The 22,315-nt window shown below is 39.9% G+C and overlaps 1 protein-coding gene across 3 annotated transcripts in view; it reads left to right on the top strand.

The window, feature by feature from the left end:
- VCAN (versican) overlaps window positions 1-18,978 on the top strand; it is a 112,387-nt gene extending 93,409 nt beyond the window's left edge. For all 3 annotated transcript variants that reach the window (XM_085316824.1, XM_085316834.1, XM_085316842.1), the window contains 4 exons: window positions 349-431; window positions 14,885-15,029; window positions 16,198-16,380; window positions 16,851-18,978. In XM_085316824.1, coding sequence (XP_085172950.1) covers window positions 349-431; window positions 14,885-15,029; window positions 16,198-16,380; window positions 16,851-16,981 — 542 coding nt within the window. In that variant the 3' untranslated portion in view covers window positions 16,982-18,978. The remainder of the gene's footprint in view (window positions 1-348; window positions 432-14,884; window positions 15,030-16,197; window positions 16,381-16,850) is intronic.
- The last annotated feature ends 3,337 nt before the right edge of the window (window positions 18,979-22,315 follow it).

Here is a 22,315-nt window from a genome sequence, read left to right as displayed (position 1 = left end):
TCTGGAAAAAGTTATTGATTAAATATATATATCATTTATTTTTCTGATATGCACTCACTGTTTCTTTTGGGAGGCATAGTAAGAAGGAAAGAGATAAGATTTTTTAAAAGTCTTATATCAGAATCCACATTATTGTAGACTTCCTGAATTAAAATTAAAAAGCTGGAAAACAGCCTGTAAATGGTTGTTTGCATATGAGTAAGAGAATCTTAAGAATAGGAAAAAAATAAGAAAATCTTAAGAATGTCTGATTCATTCTGTGCAAGTTCTTTTGTTAAGATAACGGTGAAAACTCTCCCATCTATGGGAAAGATAATAAAAATACCCTTCTGGTTCCTTTTGCTTTAGGTATTGGGCATGACTACCAATGGATTGGCCTCAACGACAAGATGTTTGAGCGTGACTTCCGCTGGACTGATGGTAGCCCGCTGGTAAGATGCCTTTAAAATGAATCATTTATTCATTTATTTTTGTGGTGGCTTATTAAATTCCCACAGAAATGAGAGACGCTCCCTGAAGAAATGCAGTCACTAAATATGCACCCAAGCAAACAGCCAGGAAACTAGCTTGGTTTGGGATAACTTCTTTTCAGTGATATATTTCTAAAATCCTATTCTTGGTTCTTATTATTTTATATGTGGGGGCCTCCAAAGTTTCCCAACAGAAGCTAGCTCAAAAGGTTTAGTCTAAGAACATAATTTAAGGGTCTTTCCTGGAGCTGGTTTGTGCTTATCTGCTCTTATACAACGATACATGCAAGAATTCTTTCTTCTATATGTGGAGCAGAATGCATTTTTCAGATGGGGATATGGCATTCCTGCCCTCACATCCGTGGGTCACTGAGAGCACATTAAGGCATCTCTTAAGTATTACTGGAGAGTATTCTAGTGYGTATGGCAACTGTACAGCTTGGATTGGAAAGCAGTCATCCTTAGGTGGTTCAGGAGGCCTGTAACCACTAATTTGTCCCTAACATTTTAAGATGTTCTTGATATATCTTCTACTGCCTTATGACAGGAAGGAAAATCAGCAGAAGGAAAGGGAAAACACTCTCTGCCAACTTTTAGTCAAAATCARAGTGCCTGGTACAGGATCACTTAGCTCTTCCCAGTTCAAAACAGTCTCTTCTGCGGAAGAGGTGATTTATTGCMATTTAACACCCATTAAAGAAAGCAGAAAAGCAGCTGGACTTCAGGAGACACGCATGCACTGCTCATACATGCACACAATGGTCATTGCTGCATGTGGTTAAAATTTACGTGGAAAGACACCTGGAACGTGGCAGGTTTTCTTTATTGCCACTTCATGTAAACAGCCTAAGGCTTACACAGCCCTCTAAAATGACTGTAAATGAGCCATTTCTTGGGAAACTATCATGTGTGGAGGGCTACAATACAGGGAAAAAGAAAAGGAAAATCAAACTTTTTTTGTTGCCTGCTCTCTGAGGGGACTATTGTACCATTTGTGTTTGGAGGCACAGTGTCTTCCAGGGTGTGAGCAGAGGACTTTCTTCTGACCGTTTTCTCTCATCTCTGCTCCGGCATTCTCAGGAGCACCTGATGTGCCATGTCCTTGAACTCCACTTATTCTGGAATTCACTCCSTCTCTTACACGGCTTCCTCCATGTCGCTGACAGTGGCAGGCACCCTCTGAGGGTGGTTTAATTTTGAGCAGAGCTCAGGGAAGTGCCAGCCTCTCTGCGTTTGTTGGGCAAGGAGCCTACACTTCACTAAAGGACTTGGAGTTAGGAGAGCAATTTGCCAGTAAGCGCAGTGCTTGAAGGGTCAGCGTGTCTCATAATAGGAGCRTGAAACTGGATATAAACTTGTATATTGAAAGGCAAATTTGATAGATCAATGAATGATGAATCCTAGGAAATTAAAATCGGTGCTGAGATTCTGTTTCTAAATCAAGCTTGCTTGGCAAATATGATGTTAATTTTTTACATTATCTTTGAATTTTAGCAAAAAAAGACATTCTAGGAGGAGGAGAAGACCATCTGCCCAACAGATTTATTTTTTGATTGATCTTTATCCCACTTTCCTACATTTTTTTTTCTTTTAACAAATTTCTCTGTCTCTTCTTCTGAGAACAGCCTAGGTGTCTCTTGGATTCATTTATGTCCATTGTTTCAATAGCTTTCCCCCATCATTTATTCCATATGTTTTATGGATACAGTGGTTCTGTGCAACTAACTTCCTTATTTGCTTCTTTCTTCTAGATTTTAATTTGTTTTAAATACTTTCTAACCTCCTTTCCAGTGACAGTGATTTATTACTTCTCTAGCTATTGAGATAGCAACATCATATTCAAATGTATGCATCAACTGTATTTCTCTGGCGATGTTTTAGAATTCCACTGAATCTGTACACCATGTAGGTCACAAAATTACATCGCTCCTGTATTTGCAGATGAACAATAAGCAAGATGATGTTAAAAGTATTTATATAATTCAGGATCATAAAAATCAATATAATTCTATCAGCAGAAATCCATCAGGTTCTAAGCTGAATTTCTGAGATTAGAGAATATAGCCAGGATGTAAACAGCCTTCTGGAGTTTTTCATATTGGGTGCATCTGTAACTGAGCTGTGCTTTTATCTTTGTGATCCAATTCCATGTTTTCTTCAAGACAATGTTATCTATCTAGAATGCTATTTAACACTTCTGTCTTAATAAAAAACTTATCGGGTCAGCTAAGAATTCCACTGTTACCAGCATCTGAATCTGAAAATCATGCTTATAATTCTATAAGTTTTTTTTTTTTTTTTTTTTAAGTCCTAATCTTGGTAGGTTTGTTGCTGATGTTGCTTGTTGTTAGATGTTGCTGATCGACTTGTTGGCCCAGTGCTACTGTTTTACCCAGTACAGCCCAGATAAAATAACTGATAAATGTTGTTTATAGTAAATTGTTATGATTTCTTTAATATGAATTTTCATTCTGCACCAGAAAGTGGGGTTTTGGAGGGGAAGTAAAATTAGGAATCTCTGGACCTCAGACTCTACCACTGGAGATTATGGAATAAGGTTTGGATTACTTTCGTACACATTTTCCATGGACATGAGAACCCACAACTTAAATAATCAGTATGTTGAAAGAAGCTTTTTCGACAAGTGTTGGCATGCATTTTATTAGCAATTTCTGGAAAGGGACTCAAATGTTCTTTTTATTTCTTTGCATCTAAAAGATATTTCAACTAGTGAGTTCAATAAAAGGAAATCACTCATTTTTGACATTTTCAGCTCATAACCCTGTTCTGTTTTTCTGGATTATTTTTAACTATAGCTAAATGCCAGCCACCATTAAATATAATAGAGTTGGACAAAAACACGTGCAAAAGTTCCTTAGTGAAAACCAATGAATGTACTTCCAAGTGTATTGCACTTATAGTTCCTAATATACACTGAGTTCTTGAATATGCCTGTACACCTTAGCTCTTTTTTTGCGGGCTGCACAGTCATATGCAGTATTGCGTATAAACCTTGCGCTGTCTCACTTCCATTGCCTCCCAAAATATAGGATTTTTGTGTCTTACTTGCTGGTTTGTGTGATAAACTCATCCTTGTCATTGGTCAAGTAAYGTGGGAAAACTTAAATTCTTGAATGTAGTTGTGGAAATTTCCCTTCCCTCATAAATCAGCGGATGAAAGTTTTGCCAACCAAATAAGCAAGGACCATTCAGTTTTCTGTGCAGTATTRCAGATTAGATAACACCAGTTCATGCCATTTCAGTGAGATGAGATGCTTGTTTGCTTTTAATGTGTGTGGGGTGAATTTGACAAAGGTTTAAAAATGTGGGTATGCAGAATTAAGCTTCTTACCTACACTGAAGAGTCCATTAAAGTAACACAGTCCTATTGACRACAACAGTTATTTGTATGCCTAATAAGGCTGTGACCATAGTCAACTATTTCTGATAGTCTTGGCACTGGTTTCCCCCCACCCCCGCCAAATACTGGCTGTTGATAATTCATTAAAACCAACAGCAATCAAAAAAGTCCCTCTATTCCTGTGCATGTTTTTCTTATATCAACTGGAATTTATGTGGGATTATCAAAAATGATGCCAATAAGCAAGTCTTAGAACATATGAAGTGTCATCTTGTAAATATATGGTTTGATCTTTAGTCAGTTATTCACCAAAAGAACTTTTACGATGAGGACAATTATCTTTGCGAAATAGAAGCAGACCCAGTCCTAATTCATAGTATCATAGGCTCTGCTCCTGCAAAAAGAATTTTATGAGGCTTTTTGATCTGCTTCACTGAAGTATGTGATGATGCATAACCATTTGTGCATTTGTAGGGCATTTCTGCAGATTTGGGGTCTTGTTTTTTTGTTGTTTTGTTGTTTTTCATTTAAAACTACTCAGCAGTTTTCTGCCCTCTGGGCAAAATGACATAAGTCTCACAGTCTCCTGGTAGATAAAACTTTTCTCCAGCATGCTGTGTCCACTATATCTCAAATGCATACTCAGCTTGAAAAGTGCAAAATAACATACAAAACATTTAGGTCCTACATCTGGTACCCCGAAATTCCGTTGTCAGTCCAGGTGCTACTTTCCCACRAAGAAATTACTGTTATTTCATTATCCTGGATTTTATTGGTCAGGCCATATTTTRTTTATATTTATCTTGCTTACAATTTTTTAAAAAACAAATAGAGAACTTCTCGGCTAAGGTCAAGATACCTCTTTAMAGCTGTTCCGTGGCTAAGCTCCGGGTACCTCTTCCAATATATAAAACAAAATAAGCTATAATTAGCCTAAACTGGAATACAGTGTCGGCCACCCATATGAATCTAATTTGTTCTGATTTTGTTGTACGGTATCTCTGTAGCAGGAAATAATCTTTTTTCATTTACAGTGTATTCTTCCTTACCTCCACATTTTTTTTTTTATGAAAAGAATTTTTTTGAAAACAGTGTTTCCAGTTGTTGGGAGAGGTGGATTCATATTCTGGAGCTGATGGGCCATATGAAAAATCCTCTGGCAGCAGTAACCTCTCTTTTTTTATATCAAGGGAAAGAGATGACTGCAGCTGTGTTAGTACAACGCAAAAAGAGAAAGCTCGTTCAGGAAACCTGGCCCCACACTTGTGGTGCAAGTTCAGCCCTGACCACAGTGAGCACTGCCGATTATTGGCCGCTGCCAYGAGCACGGACTTGGAATATTGGCAACATAAAAAAATCACATGGACCATTGAAGGCTGCAAGTTTTGGCATATCCGCTTAGTCCCTAACTCGTGCGTATTGTGCCCCACGGGGGAAGGTGGAGAGAGAGCAGGCCCTGAAGCGAGCTCAGAGCGCTCGCGGCACCCCCGCGTTTCCAGTACATCACTAGGCAGTACTTCCCGAAAACGAAGCAAATTTCTGCTCAGGGTGTTTCAGATATGGTCGCCTCTACAGATGCAAGAGGTAGAAGAAAATAATAGGATAGTTTAAAGAGCGTTAGGTCTGCTTGTGTTCTACTGCAGTGTACTCGCAGGGCTGTCTGCTGGTATATGGTGTGAGAAAGATCCCGTTTTCCTCTCAAATACATTTTACTCGGAATGAAAATGGTAAAAGTTTGCTATGCAGGTTTTTATAGTATCAAATTTATTCTTCCTTTYTTCTTCCGGTTTTTCTCCTGATATTTCTGTGATAGTGAATTACTTCTTAAGTAATTCACTTAAGATCATGGACAAACTTTAGTCTAAGTATACTGTAAAAAGCTCTAAGTAATAAAAGCAAATAAGTTTGGGAAAATCATAGCAGTACAGGAAAAGAAAGCAARGCCTAAATCAGTCATGCAACTGTGTGTCTCTGCCTAGCTGGATCAATGTGATACAATTAAATAGTAAATGATAATTTTAGCAAGAAAGAGCCAATATTAACAATAAAACTTATCAGTAGGGACACTTGTAGTTGGCTTGATCAAAGATAGCGTGAACACAATGTGACATTTGAAAATATCTTAGGGAAATCGAATTTAAATAATTCACTTCGTTCCGCGAGCAGTAACGTTTGCAGCTGTGCGGCGCACCCGCCCGAGCGGAAGGCGGCYGCTGTTGCTCTTGGCGGTTTCTGCGCTGTGTGCGGGTGGATTGCCGGCGTTGCGCTGATACGGGCCCTTCTGAGCCGGCGCAGCGGTGCGGGAGTCCGTCGGAACTGCGCGCGCTGTGGATTAAGCACATACAGCTACTTGGGGTTGTGCCTTGGGCCTCTGCCGCGCAGGGGGAGTTATTCATAGCCTCTGGAAAATGCTGCTGATAATTAGTGCTTTGTGCGGCGCTGAGCTCGCTCCCGTTGCACGCGGTTGTGCCGTGACACGGAGGTGGCTGGTGTCCGCGGCCAGACCGCCCGTCCCTCGCAGGGGCTGCCTGCAGAGCGGCGGGGCGTACTGCCGCTTTTAAAACCGCCCGGAGACTCCGCGCTGGTTTTTCTTCCCGCGGCGCGGGAGTGCTACGCTTTGTGTTTGCAGTACCGGTCTTTGGGTTGTCAGTGTTAGGAAGCTACATTAACAAAAAAAATAAAATGAAAGAAACAGAAGCTTCACTCTGGCAGAAACCAAAGCCCCCCCCCCTTCCCCGTCCTTTATCGGTCAGTGAATCAGAATGTTTTAACTTAAGCAAATCCATCACTACTCCCCACTCAGAAAAAGCAACTTCATTGAACAGAAAAACCTTCAAAAGGTAGAGAATATTGTAGGGGGTAGGCTGCCTCCGAGGGTTAAATAAAGCAAACAAACTAAGAAGTACTGTAGTCGGCTGCAAACAAAAAGCTCATTGTGCCAATGTCCCGCGGGATCCTTGGAGAGGGAGATTTTAAATCTACCAAATGTTTTGATTTTGTGACTGCAAACAGTCATTAGAGCCTCTCTTTAAGATGCTCGTTTGACCTGCATTAAATGGAGGAGAACGATATAATGTTATTAATGACAGGTATATTTTTAGTTCGGTGTGTCTTAGGCTGTAAGGAGGGCCTGTCAGACAAAGTGGTTTTTTGTTTGTCTTATTTTTACGAAGCGGGTAGGTAGTTACTTCAGAGCCTCATTAYAGTTGGCCTGGGGCCGAAACTCTTGGACAGCTTCAAGCCTGCAATAATTGTTAAAATAAGTGACAAAATGGAGGATTTTTTCCAGTAAATTGCACATAAAAAATGAATTTACATCATGTTGATACTATATAATTATGTCAGTATGACTTCCAGAGCACATGTATTATACCAACGAACCTCTATCACCCTCCCATGCCTCTCTCCAACACCTGGCCATTGTAAAGGGAATTCCACCRGCAGCGTGTGCCGCTCACTGTTGGCAGCTCCGCGTGCTGAGGTGCGTTTGACTTCTGAACGACTAGCGCACAGAGCGGACGCGCACCTTCGGACTACGCAGTCCTCTAAAGGGAATATCTGCAACACCGAGAAAGCTCGTTAATGCTCTAAGAGGACGTGGTCCAGAGCCGATGAGGCTTTGCCCGTTGGCTTCAATAGCTTTTTAAGAGTTAATCAAGGAGATAGCTGTTCCGTGCCGTGATTCCTGCGGAACGATTCGGGGTCGGTACCCGGGCTCAGCGGTGAGTAGACAGTGCCATCTAGCGGGAGCTTCCTGCCRTACTGATCAGCCTCCACTTCTCAGAGGAAAATTGGCATGGTTTTGGTGCCGCCCTAAAGAAAAGTCAAAGACCTAACATCCGCTCTGCAACCTGCCCACACCCTAAATAAGTTTGATACTGCTTTTATATTCAGATACATCAGATATCTAAGGAATACAAATGAAAATAAGTAGGTATGGCTTTCTTTCATGAATTATATGTTTTTCCATAAGTCTTAATATTTATATGAACTGCAATCAGTTCTTGTGGATATTCATGGAAATACATAAATATATGTTATCTAGGGTCCTTTCTTTGCAAGCGGTCACATAAGAAATGAAAGAGTTGCCAACAAATTCAACCACTTACTGTGTTAGGAAAAAARTCTTTACGGTGAAATCCTTTGCAAGGTTCATTAGCAAAGCTCCTTCTGTCTGTGTCTGAACCAGCGAAGCCAGGAGTACCTCTGAGCTCCTGGAGCYGGGAGTTTGCCATAGGTTCACTCTGACTCCCTAATGGAGAAAATGTTGGTTGCACGACCGATCCAAATCCTAGCAGCTTCCCTAATCGTGTGCAAGGAAAGCCCAGGTTAGGGGCTTGGTGCGAGCCATGCAGCTAACATCTAAACAGGAAGACTACCAGGACYGTGGTATGTGATTTTGTATGTGCTCATAGGTGAGGTTAAGCATAGCAGTTGCCTTCATATGGACTATAGTTTTTCCCAGAAATGATTTACTAACATACTTAGCTTGGTCCCTTGTTCAGCATGTTGTTTTAGCATGTGCCTGAATTAGCCAAGGGACCTGCCCCACGGAGTTTGGGGCACCCCCTGTGTCATTAACAGAAGGTATATGCTCAGACCCTTGCTGAATAGAGTTTTCAAGCTCCTGAATAGTTTTGTGAGTTCTGTCAAACCACTCCGATTCATAAAATTAAACAGAGAATCTTTTGCAAGACTAGGGTGAAATTAAGTGAAACAGAGCCAGTGCTATAAGGTAGTTTCTTGTCTTTCTTTCCTAGCGTAGAAATGTATTTAAAGACTAGGTGAACCTAATGGAAATATTACTGTCATTGCCAAATCTTCACAGTAATCTGTTTGTGTTTTTTTTTTCTTTCTGTTGAAAGGAAATTGAATCCCTTTCAAACCTCCCATGAGTCTGTCCTGTAACAGAAGCAGTGCTGTATGACAGCATGTGCCAGAAACCAGGGGATTCTGAACCGATCCATAGAGTCATTGTAACCTTGTGCTGATCTCTTTATAAGTCAGCCAGCCCCTAGAACTGGGTAAGCAAGAACTTACTGAATGCACGATGTAATTTTTAATTAAGCTATCCAATTATAACAGAACCTCCACGTTGAGGAGCCTGTTTAGTAGACTGATCTGACCAAAAAAAAAAAAAAAAAAAAAAAATCTGAGAATTTTTTCTGCTGTTGTGAAAAAATGTATTCCTGTTTTCAGCAGAGTTACAAGAGAAAAGGACAATAGCTGGTAAGCTTTGCAATGCTGGCTTAAGCTGGTTTAGCGATAAATACTGGGCAGGAAATGTCCGGCTCCATTCAGCTCTTTCCTTGTCTTTCTAATGTACCTTATTAGTCTTGCATTAAGCTGTGATCAGATAGGAAAGCAACTAGAATGAAATAAAACAAAAATCCCACTGGAAATTACAAGTGCCAAAAAATGCCAAGAGAGATTTATAATTTAAGTATATTTAAACATACTGAAAGCATTCTTCCTTTTCCCAGAAGGAAAAACATTAACCCTAAAACCTAAATATTAGATGTATTTCTAGTACATTATTTCTTAGCTTTAGTTATGTACAAAAGAATATCGGCCTTTGCACAATAAAGAGGTCGAGTAGTTAAGTTTCGTTTGCATCACTAGTTTATTCTGTTGTGCTTCGTTAAACACAGTCGTTGTTGACTGTCCAGGAATGCAAAATCCAGGCTATTGATCTGAGCCACTTGGTATGCCTTTTGGAGGTAAAACAACGGCTGGTATTTCTAAATGCGTGTCGCAAAGCTGAGGCACTACTTGCGCACAGATTCACCTTGGCATACGCAAACGTCCGAAAGAGCTGAGTGGGTGACTCATTTATACGATATGAATCCCCAAAATAAGGTCGGTTGGCTGAAAATAGAATTAACAAATCTCTCACAAGGTCAGATCATGTTCATGACAGGAAAGCTATGCTCATTCAGTTTGATTAGCAGCCATCTGAATGACAAAACATAGCAATTGGCTAATCAAATCAGCTGCTTTATGACTCTTAAATCCTTGCTTTCTGAGACTTGATTAATCAGAAAAGTCAGTCTGTCACCCAACTGGCAGATTGTGTCTATGTTTTAATTCAATCCCGTACTAGGAAAACCTCCAAAAACTGGATATTCACTTACCTGGGGAACTTAATAAAATGCCAAGCACCTCCTGTGAAGCAGGAAAATAGTGTCACTATTTTCTGACAGATTAGGAAGTGAGTCAGCCAAATGYATTTCTTAATGTCCTGTAGGAAGCCTGAAGAACTGAATCCCCATCTCAGCTGTGGTTTTAACCAGTGGGCCATCCCCCTCATTCTGCCAGAAAATTTTCAATATTCTGTAGCAGAGGAAGCTAGTAATTCCAATGTGTAATTGTGGACTTCACTTTTACCAAAAAAATGGTACAAGGAAGACTTCTTAMAACATAATATAATTAAAGATGTAAAGAACATAAGGGGAGCACCTGTTTTCGGCTTGAAAATGATGGCAAGTCAGAATAGTTGTGTGGGCTCCTAATGGACCAAATGAATGTGCTGATATCAAAATCCTGTCCCTAAGGCTGGTTCTTGCAGTTCTCTGATTACACTGAAATCTCTATTTTTGATAAAAAGAAGCAGGTTTCTAGCTCTCATGGATGTTAAGAGCTTTGTGAAGTAACCAGTGCAGCAGTATCTGCCCAAGTTGGGGAGTTGTRTACTCCCTGCACTCACTCTCGTGCCTTGCTTTGAACTTTCCTCTCCACAGCCCAGCAACGCTATGCTTCATGGCTGGAGAAGAGTGGGTCAAGTACGTATTAAAGATTTTTATGGCCTAAAATGTACAACGTAGAAGTGCTTTGCATTGTGATCTGTGGGAAAATGTCCCATGTGCTGTGTTAATGTTCCACAGAGCACTGCTTAAATGTTAGTCAGGGTAGTAATAATCTCTAGGTCCCTCTGTGGGATAGCCCAATGTGAGTATTTTTGCTGAGGGTCATGGCAGTTYTTTGTCCATGCATTAACTTAACATTTGAAACTATTTAGATTTTTCAGAAGCAGAAAACGTATCTTAAGGGTGATGCAGCTAAAATAGTTCGATAGGGCTGTCAAATGAAGTTTTAGTTCTGGCAAGTGGATGCCTTRAACTTTATCAATTCAACATAGTACTCCTTAGTGGTGGTTTCATTGGTCTGCTGGGACAATAACAATTTACATGAAGATACAACCCAGCAGTGGGTAGCTGGAATGATGACAACAATTTTTGGCTCCTCTGTGAATTTGGCTGATCATTTTTGGACAGGATCTTAAAAAGCAAGCAGACCTGAATGGTAGATGTTGACAGGGAACGAAATTGAAAAAAATTTTTTTTTGGTATGGTGTATTTTTCTAAAAGACAGTAATTACATTGAAATACAAGGATCTTAAATGACATAGCTGCTTAAAGAAGGACATCTTGTTTAGGATATTTTGGGCAGTGTTTCTCAACAGAAGAGTTATGAATTGAATATTTGAGATACTTTAGTGCAAGGGGAGGGAAGTCTTCACTCTTAGCATGCTTTGTATGAGAGATTATAGSGAATATCTCTGAAAACAAACAGTGCAATGCAGTATGTGACATATGGGATTTGGTTCTTTTTCACTAATTTTATTCTCATGTAGTTTTACTTGATGTAGTGGGAACACCCCAGATTTACACTAGTTTGAGAAAAACAGAATCAAGCTCATGGTCATGCAAAAACGTCATCCATACGGAGAAAGCAAAATATCAGTATATTTGTCTAGCAGCTTATACCAGTCAAACTGTGAGAATCTTTCTGTATCTTATCCCCCTATCAGTGGCTAAATAAGGAATTGAAAAACTACTGAAGAGCTGGGTGGAGACTTAAGAAAGCAAATCAGCAGTCTGGAACTTCCTCTGCTAAGCAATTTTGGCACTAAAGCCAAGGAAAAGCAGAGTTATACAGCCAAAATAAATCCATGCAATGACGATATCAGATGTGAGGTAACAGCATGTCATGCTGGAGGATATCAGACRTTCTTGCATAAACCACAGAGCCTAGATATGCTTCTTTGCCATAACACTGCAGCCCTGCCAACAAAGCAAACAAAAACTTTGGAGTCAGTATGGCAAGGCGTGYAGAGCATTTGGAGTCTGTCCGCTTGGAGCAGGAGCTGGCAAACTGCTGAGCACCTTCAGCTCTCACGCCCCCAAGGGCCACTACACGTCCTTGCTTCCCACACTCAGGTCCGTACGAAAGCAGTCAGCTCTTTGGTGTCATTCCTACCCGAAACATCTACAGGCTACACTGAAGTCTTCCCTTCTCTTTCAGCACGTTGTTGGTCAAACTTTTCTACCACCTTCCTGRCTGTTTTCCTTAATTTTTGTTTGTGTCTGTATGTGTGGTCATATTCTTGAAAGTGACTGAATTGCCTTAAGAAGCTGATTGCCTGTCATCTGAGCAGTATAACAGACCGTACGTACACTCCTGACCTGTGGGCGTTAGAGATGTAAGTGAGGTGTCGCTTCCCCCTGCTCACCTTGCCTCCACAGCACGCACAGGTGGACTTCCCCGCAGCAGCAGTGAAGTCTACACCACGACACCAATATGTGCTGAATGGCTTTTAAGCTGCAGCATTTGTGAAGCTGCACTGGAGCTTCTGCGCATCCATGTAGAGGAGATGGGACAGATACCTGGGGCAGTAACATTAGCCATTCCCATGTAAATCGTCTCTGCTCGCAAGCTGGAGCCTTCAGAGTGGGTCTAGTTATCACTGTTTGGTGTAGCAGGCAGTGACTTTCTATCTTGTAGTAAAGAGACCTTTTCTGCTCATATTGCTGTATCCTTAACCAACACTGCTATAGGAAGGTACTAGACTTTTGGCTAAGCAGTTATTCCAAAATATCCTTTTGCAAAAGGGGGGGGGGGGCTTGTAGCACTCTAAATTACAGTAGTACACAGCATACATGAGCACATTCCTTCCTCCCCATTTGTCTTCTTGTTAGTTTAGGAGATATATACAGAGCTTTCTTTTGTTTTTTTGCACTAGGTGTTGCAGAAAGCCCCCACACCACAGATCCTCTTTGAGTCATATGYCTGGTATTTAGCTACTGTGCTTGCAAAACTCATTCCGTCATTTATCAGCTAATGTGGAATGCTAAATTCTGGACCTGAGGCTTRTGTATACATTGTAGGTTAGGATTATTAAGCATTGAAATGTAGAGATGAAATTACACTAGTCTCACATAAAAAGGGGGGTGTTTTATGAGTTRGTACCAGTAATAAATTCAATGCAAAACAAATTTATTTAGAGCATGATTGTTAAATTGCTTGGATAATTAAAACCTGTGATGGATAAGATGGGACATAGTAGGAAAAGGTTAAGTGTTTAACTCGGGTTTTTAATTAGCTTGATTCACGGTGAGATAAATGCTACTTGCATGTGGTTTGTTAACATTATTTCTAAAATATGTTTGCACAGGCACTGAATAGTGGTTATTTCATACAGTTAAAAAAAATAAAAAGCTAAACTTTTATGACATTTATGTGGGCCACCTCTAGTCAGAAAGATGTAAGCACTGAGTTAAAACATAAGCACTGTAGAATCTGTATCATTTTGACCATACAAGGGGCTAGCTGAATGGTTAATGTCTGGCATCTATGTACATTCCTGTGCTTTTAGATACTTATTTTTATCCTTCATTAAATTCTTCTAGAAGTGACACAACAGCAATCTCAAAGAAAATCACTAAGAATAGTTTCCTAAATCTGCTCTCACTTTTCTTTACATAACATTAATGTTACATAACATTATATAAATCTCAGATTGCTCTACTTCATTTAGGTAAAAATTATCCCACCTCTGCTGACTGCAGCATATGCCCCCTATCAAAGATTAGCGGATAGATTTTTCTATCAGTTTGGCAATCCCTTTGCTTCTATTTTTCATGCTTACTGGTTGAGTAAACGGACTAAATACTCCCTAATTTTCAGCCAAAAATGATGCTGTGCAATAATGAACTGCCTGAATGTGTGCATCCTACAGTGAAATATAGGTGGCTATAGCCTGTGTGTGGAGCCCCGCACAGCCTGCCACCAGCCAGTGTCACGCAGCTCTTGGCGGGGCTGCCTGGCCACAGTTGGTCTCAATGGGCACATCTCTTCAGGCAGATGCGGAGMTGAAAGCTGCAGGGCTGTATAGCTAAATAAATGCCTCACATAGCTGGTTTGGAACCCCAAATCTGTGCCATCTGTCCCAAATGGATATGTCAGACGCGTGTTCCAGGTGCAGCGCTGTGGAACTAAGTTATTTTTTATGCTAAATAAATCTGCCATTTGAAGCCTTGTCACATACCAGCAACCAGCTTTCTATTTCTCAAACTAGTTTACCACATTCTGCCTTTATTCACAGCGCTGCAAGTCCAAAGGTCTTTGGAGCTGCCTTTTTCTACAGAGAGCAGAACCTGGATCACCGGTGCTAAAGCTGGAAGGCTGCCGTATTTGTTTAGTCTGCCACCTAAGCCTTCTTAATGGAAATGTCAATCTGTTATAGTTTGGGGTCATATTCTGGCACCACCTTTTCTTATTTTAGGTATAATTCTGCAAGTCAGCCCACTGAGTGACTTTATTAAGTGAAATCACAGAATACCTAATTTGAGCCTGACAGGATCACCTGTGATTTGCCATTTAGCAGACTTGAACTAATAAGAACAGTGGGATATTTACTACATTTTCTGGCATTTCAGTTTCCATCTGTCTATGTAGGATAGAGAGATTGTGCTTCAACACACTCTGGATCAGATTTTACTTGGTCTGAATTGTGTCATTCTGTTTTGTTCACCTGACATCAGTTTACAGTAAGTGAAAAATTGGCTCAGTATATTTTTTCCCATCTGAGATTATCTGTTAATAGAGTGGGAGGATATTATAAATCTGGCTTCGTTTAGTTTCTGCTTAACTGCCTCAGTCAAACAATTGAGATTGTTTTACATCAAAGGTAATATTATGTGAACTTCTGTAACATGAAATATAAACATATTCTAACACTGGGAATAATGTTTTTTGCTCCTCTTTTCTGCAGCAATATGAGAACTGGCGACCAAACCAGCCAGATAGCTTCTTTTCTGCTGGAGAAGACTGTGTTGTTATAATATGGCACGAGAATGGGCAGTGGAATGATGTACCATGCAATTATCACCTTACCTATACCTGCAAGAAAGGGACAGGTAGGTACAAACTTTGCAGTAACAGTCGCTTTAGTAGGCATATTTTTCTAAAATCCAGTTTTGTAAAGCTAAAAGGACAAAGTCTAGTTGAGGTCTGGTGACTGGCACAGTCCACTGTCTGGGGAACCCACAACTGAGTTCACCCCACAAAATCACCCTTCATCCGTAGCTGCATCTTTTATCTCTTTCTAATCTGTTCTTGATTCAGGCAGAGAGGTGTACACAGTTGGAGCTCTTGGTTAAAATCAGGCAACTTTTTTATTTATGCATGGTTTTCAACAAAATGGGCCTCCATATAATTGGTAGGCCTGTTTTTCATGCAYACCACGTAAATATTACCAACTCTTCTTTTCTGAGATGGCGCTACTGTGAATTACGTGGGAACAAAATTTTGGTAGACAGTTGTAGCAGGCAGTGGTCCACTGGTATGTAGTTAGTTTTTCAGCTTCTGCTGAGCATAATTTTCACCCATCCTGCTACTCTGCGACTTCTTGTTTTCCAAAATCATATAGTTTAATGGCACCACTGGCAGCTGCAAAAGACATTTGGCTTATACACTGTTAGAACTGAGAAGTACCTGAAACCTGGCAGTTCCTAGGTGCTATACATTGACCCCTTAGGAATTCCCTGCCTCTTCGGGATGGGAAAGTAAAAATCTGAACCAAAACCTTTTGTGCCCTGCATTGCTGCCTGGGTATATTTACAACATTTTGTTGACCTATTCCCTCTACCTTGATGGATCCATCAGTTTTAAGTGTTTTTACATATTCTGACATTGAGGAAAACATGAAAAGTTTTGAAAATGACACTTTTTTTAAAAGCGTGTAATAATTTCACTGACTATCAGGTTCTACAGCTTTCCAGTGAAATCTTTTTTTGTTTGTGAGTATGCCAACCAGTTTGGTTCAAAACTATGTCAGAAATTCAAASCAGAAAGGAAATTCTTACCACATTGTTAGGAATTTCCATTGCTATTGTACTAGGTTTACAAAAAACAGGGAACTACAGAAAAGARCAGCTTTCCCTGTCCTCCTTTGACCATGCATCTTTAGATTCTTACTGAAGTCATTTGATACCTTTCCTTAGCCAAGATTGAGAGATCAATGTATCATGTTCACAAGCRTATTCACAAACTGATGTTTTGAGTTTTGTTTTGTTTTCTTCCCAGTTGCCTGTGGTCAGCCTCCTGTTGTGGAAAATGCAAAGACCTTTGGGAAGATGAAACCTCGTTATGAGATCAACTCCCTTATTAGATATCACTGCAAAGATGGTTTCATCCAGCGTCATATTCCAACCATACGGTGTCAAGGGAATGGAAGATGGGATATGCCTAAAATTACTTGCATGAATCGTAAGTTCTTTGAAATGGAGTCACTGCTTGATCAGAACAACAGAATAATTAATGCAAGGATTAATAAGCAGTGAATACATATTTTAAGAGAAGAGTAAGCTTGATATTCCAGATTATGACAGCAAACTGGCCACTTAAAAAAAATCAGCCAGGCTTCCAAAAATAATGAAAATGTTCATCTTCTGGTGTCACAAGTAGCCATTAGGATTATATTTTTAAGTAAGCAACTCTTATAAAAGTCCTGAAATCAGTAGGTTCCTAATAACACTACCAGCGCCTTCTGCAGAGGTTTTCTATGTGTAAGAGATGCTTCCCCTGTCTGTGACACGATTATAGTACCAGTTACTCATTTGTTAATGCTCTAATTAATCAACAATAAATGGAACAATAAATGAACAGTCTGAAGTGTAAGCATCTTTTAGGCTCAAATCATTTAAAAATATTCTTCTTTTTCTTCCTTTTCTTTGCAGCATCCACATACCAAAGGACTTATTCTAAGAAATATTACTATAAACATTCTTCATCAGGAAAAGGAACATCATTAAATTCATCAAAACACTATCATCGCTGGATCAGGACGTGGCAGGACTCAAGACGCTGAGCGCTAAATGGTGAATAGGGATTTCCACCATTTCAGCCAAAGTCCTAACTTTCTGTGCCTTTTCTATCACTTATAGGAGTATTATCAAATTGTTTTGAAACTATGGACTCCGGTATTCACAATGCATTTTGCAAAAATATGGTGTTTATCAGAAAATTCAAAAAAAAAATTAAAAAATATATAGTGGAAGGGTGCTTGTGGGAAGGAGAGAAAACCATTTCCAGCCTAAAAGGATTATTAGTTTTCTATATGCCATCAGTGTGGACCATTTTATGATGTATACCAGCCTACTGCAATATTTAAACAATTCAATTTTAGCACCAATGAAAGTGTAAATAAGATGATTTTAATGTTGTTCAATTGTGTGTTGTTTTTAAAATCCTGTATATAAAATGAAAAGTCACACTAAGTTCAGGCATATTTATGGTTAGAACGGCCTCAGAGGTCTTCAGTCATTTATGAAATTGTTTTTATGTCATTCACCTAGGCTGGAAATGGTTGAAATAGCTGCATTGACTGAGACTTGCTATTACCAGATGAAGATAAACACACAAGTTACATGACTTTTTTTTTTTTTTTTTAATTGGAGCTGTGCCATTTCCCATCCAAGGTACAGTTTGTGTCAATATGATGCAAAGTTTAAACTTAGCACATAAAGTGGGATGAAGCATGAACTAGGGACTGCAATGTGGAACTTTTTTGTGCTCTCCATTCCAGCTTCATCACTCATGAGAAAGGACTGCATGGAGGACTTGTATATGACAAGGAGGGCCTGTAAAAATCCAAGTGCTAATACATTAACTTTATCAACCAGGTCCACATTTTTGGAAAAAAAAAGAAAAGAAAAAAACCTGACTTTCACAACATTAACCACAAGGTCTATATTACAGGTCTCTGCATTCTAAAATGGAGATAGACCTAGTGTTTGAGAATTTTTTTTGTAAAAAACAAACAAAAATCAAAAAAGTAAATAATTTTGTATATATAACCATTTTTTAATCTTTTTATAAAGTAATGAATGTTTGTGTATGAATGCTGCAGCTGTGAAGCGTACATAAATAAATGAAGTAAGCCATACTGATTTAATTTATTGGATGTTATTTTACCCAAGCAAAGAAGATTAAAAGAGCTCGCCAGTGCCATATTAGCCCCTGAGCTCCACTTTTGGAACCATCTTTCAGTTCAACTGCTMTTTCCCTGGAGAACAAAATTCCTACTAAACCGGATCATTTGTTTGGCAATTAGATGGGTGAGAACTGTGTGACTTACGGAAGAATCAGGATCTTGGCTTTCTAGAAAGAAGTGTGTSCACAAAGAGATTATAGATTGTAGTTGGTGCAGTGTGTACGTAGGAGTTTTCTATTATGATTTTTTACCCTGGTCAGCTCGATGACTGACCTGGATGTGTACAGTAAGTGTAGAAGGTAACGTTTAAAATAACCTCTCCACARAAAGGACTGTGTACGGTTATTTCTGAAAAGTGCCTTCCACACCTTTGGCACGGGAAAAGAAATGTAAGAAAAGCCCCAGTAAGTTCCCTGTGATACCCCTTTTAAAATAACGTTACAAATACAAACATAAATGGGAGGTTTATGCCTTTGTGTTAATGTGGGGAAACGATGCAAAAAGCTGGAAAGGAAAGGAAAAGAACTGAAAACCCAGCCAACATGTAAGAGTTTGTATGAGGCAGAGCTGCTCACGATCTTGCCTAGCTCTCCAGGTACAGAAATTACAGTTCCTGCCAGCGTCTCCTCCGGCACTCCAGTGACCGCTCCACCAGTTTTTGTGCGTTCTCCACGGCAAAGCGTCACTGCGTTGGCCGGTTTGTTCCCCACCCCCCAAACAATGCACATAATACTTTTCTCTATTTATATTATATCTTGTATAGTGTATAATGTGAATGTCTGTTTTTTTTTTGTGAATGAAAGTCTAAAATCTTTGTAACTTTTTTATCTGCTTCTGTTTCACCAAAGAAACAAGGTTTTGCTATACTGTGACTTGTCTTGTTATTGCATGTCTTCCTGTTTAAATCTATGCAATGTGATTTTTCCATATGAATACAATTAGATCATCATGGATGAGCAACTGTCAGGTACTTCACAGTTATTATGGGCTTAGTCTAATGCCCACTGGAATCAAAGAGAATCAGCTGGCTGAACTTTAGTTGGTGCTGGATTTGACTTTATACGAGTAACTGTAAGGGATTTGGGAGTGGTATTTTAAGATCTACAGTGTGTGCTTTGAAGTCAATTATTGCTTGTATAAGTCAAGGCTCTGTTCATAAATATATAGTATTCTACACATCACTTCCTTGTACCAAAACATACAGAACAGAAAATATATTTTAACACTTTGCAAACTTTCTCACCATATGTATAAAAAACCCTGCATAGATTTGCTGTTTTCTTGTCTACTTGTTGGATTTGAACAATATTGTAAGGCATTCAGATAACATTGTGATTGTAGTTTAAATAGGTTAGATACAGTGCTTATATTGATTTTTTTTCACCTCCTTTTCCTATTACTCATAATAAAATAGGACTGACAACATTCCTTGTTAAAAAACAAACTGTTACCCATGCTTGTTTATTTAGACAGAGAATGGAACTTTCTTCAGCTCTGGAGATTTTTTTTAATACTGATTTAAATCCCAAATGGTCCAGTACTAACCCACTACTAGAATGCCGCTGTTCACATCCCAGAACTGCTGTGCAGTTAGGTCTGGTGTGTTAACCTGCCAGAAAGGAGACAGGGCATTGCCACAACAGTGACATGATTCACTTGCACACAGCATCGCTGAGCTCTAGTTTACAAAAGTGTATTGGGATTAGAGTGTAGGAACAGAATATTAAGTCAGAGATTGAAATACAGATTTTTTTCAAATGAATGTTCCTTAGCTCTATTTTCTTGCCTTCCAAATTTGTTCAATATTCTGTTCAACTTCCTTTTATTTTTTTTAGCTATCCTCTATCTGCTGCAGAGATAGAAGAGTTTGGTTTAGACCGTGAATTTCAAACACAGAAAAGACAAATAGCAGAGTAGTATTCTTGTTTTAATCCCCCTGTCTTGTAAGTATTAGCTTTTTCTGTCTACTAGCCCACTTTCTGCCATTTAATAAGATGCCAAAACAGTTATAGATGAGGAGCTGGAGAGGTCGGAGAAGAACGGGGTGTCACTGATGAAAGGCATTAGCTTAAAGGAACTGAGCCCTCCCCTGTGCGTTCGTGGCTTGCTGGCAGCACGTGCAGTAYTTGGATCCAACTAGGCTCAGGCCACAGGGCTGTGCGCAGAGCGCAGAGTGCCACGGGGAGCAGCGGCATTTTACGTGCCCATGAATATCCGAGCAGAATGGCTCTTATTCCGAGCATCTTCCTGCCCCGTCAGGAACCGGCGGTATTTGACTTTGTGGTGCGTACCTCAGCTGGTGGGGTTCACATCTGGCAGAGGTTACTGCTGCACAGAATCAGCCTGAATCAGGCCGCCTATTGCAGCGTAGCCTCTCCCAGTGGCCAGAGAGCACACTGCTTTTTGGAAACATTCCTGTATTCTAACTAGGCCCTGAGAGATGCACGTCTTTCTGAACGTAGGAAAGAACAGATCTCTCCTTATGGCAGATCTTCTTAGGGGACACTGGTTTCAACAAGAGCTCCTGGGCTGCCTGAGAGGTCGATGGAGTTAAGATCTCATCAGAGACTCGGGATGGAAGAGCCATGTGGGAGAAAATATGCATTTCTGGAAATGCGACAGGTGGGTCAGTGAGATACAAAGGGACTGGCAAGGGGCTGCCAAAGGAAAGGGGAGCCTGCAAAGAGACCTTTGCAGTGAGAAATTTGTTTCTGAGGCAGTGGCTGGAGGAATGTTGTCTAAGGCTCAACATTTGGGTACAGTTAGGGTCCAGGTCAGCAATTCATTCCAGCAATCAAAGTACTTGCACTGAGCATACGCAGAAGCCAACACACACGTGTAGTGACATTTCCTTGACAGCAGGAGGCTGGAGCTGCAGCAGCTGCTGCGAGTTGGAGCTGTAAAAGGCCCAGTAGCACAGCAGCTTGAGGTGATTGGGGAGGAAGTGCAGGAAGAGGAGGAGGAGCTACTAATTTAAGTGCTATTATGTAGCTTCTGAAAGCCTGGATTAGGGTAGCAGTCCTGAGAGTGTGACTTGTGGATATATTTATGGCTATAATTATGTGGGTATAATTTATAATTAGATCCTCTGTGAAGATCCATGCTTTGCTGCTTTAGTAAGTTTTACTTTCAGTTCGTATTTCATATTTTCATTTTGTAGAGTGATTTTTTGCATTCAGGAGTGTTATGTTTTTTTTTTCTCTGCTAGAGTGGTGTCTGTTAAATGCCTCTCACCTCCTCCACAAAAAAAAAAAAAAAGTCTTCCCACTCTTGCATGTGCCAAAAGCCTCTCAGATGGTTTTTTTGCTCAGCTCCATCCCTGGCCAGGAGCTGTAGAGGTTACTCCTAGGGTTTCTGAGTAACTCCATTTGCTTTGGTGGGATGCAGAGGCAGGGTGGTGTACACTCATAGCAAGAAGCAGATCTAGGCTCAGTCTAGATACCTGAAAGAGAAAAAGGTGATTGTGTTTTTAGTTTATTTAAAAGGCTAGCAATGCCTAATCTGTRGATTCCTGGGGGTCCTGACCACCCAAGGTGGAAGATGACTCAAGCCTCTCTGTAGGCTTCAGCTCTTTGTATAGAAAACTACTGCTTCATCAGGAAATGATGAAGGGTTTGCATATCAAAAATGGCTGGAAAAATCTCTGGGCTTAGTGTAGTTTCATCGTATCCAAAGAGGAATGGTCAGAGATAAAACTTTTCACTGTATTATTTATTGTAAGCARTAATGTCTGTAGGTCTCCTATAGTACTCTATTTTCCCTGACAAGACATAAAAGGGATACAAATGATGTTTAGACTAAGTATGAACAAAAGCTGTGACACACAAACAAGCCACATAAAGCTGTTGATGATGTAAAATTGAAAAGTAGAGTCGTTTATAAGAAGAGCAGAAACACCGTGCAGGAAAAAAGTATGATTTGAACACTCAAGCAGTAGTAAAGGAATGAAATTTAAGAGCCTGCAAAGCATCATCTGATGCAAATTTAGGTTCTCATGAAAAAGAAATGTGTTCAAGTAGGGAAACCATTAGCTGTTACTGCTTCAGAGGCTAAGTTACTGTTTAAATACAGATAAAGTAAAATGAGACTTTGGGATGTGTCAGTGAGGAGTTTCTTGCAGTGATGGGAACGGATTTATGCTACATGATGCTGTGAAAGCTGCTCTGGAATTCTGGCTACTAATAGCCAGGAGAAATGACTTCAGGCTGG

Source organism: Rhea americana, unplaced genomic scaffold (assembly GCF_003343005.1).
Source record: "Rhea americana isolate MKP2758 unplaced genomic scaffold, rheAme1 scaffold_114, whole genome shotgun sequence".
Lineage (NCBI taxonomy): Eukaryota > Metazoa > Chordata > Aves > Rheiformes > Rheidae > Rhea > Rhea americana.
Note: the sequence above shows the minus strand (reverse complement) of the source record. Positions and strands in the feature narration are given on the sequence as shown.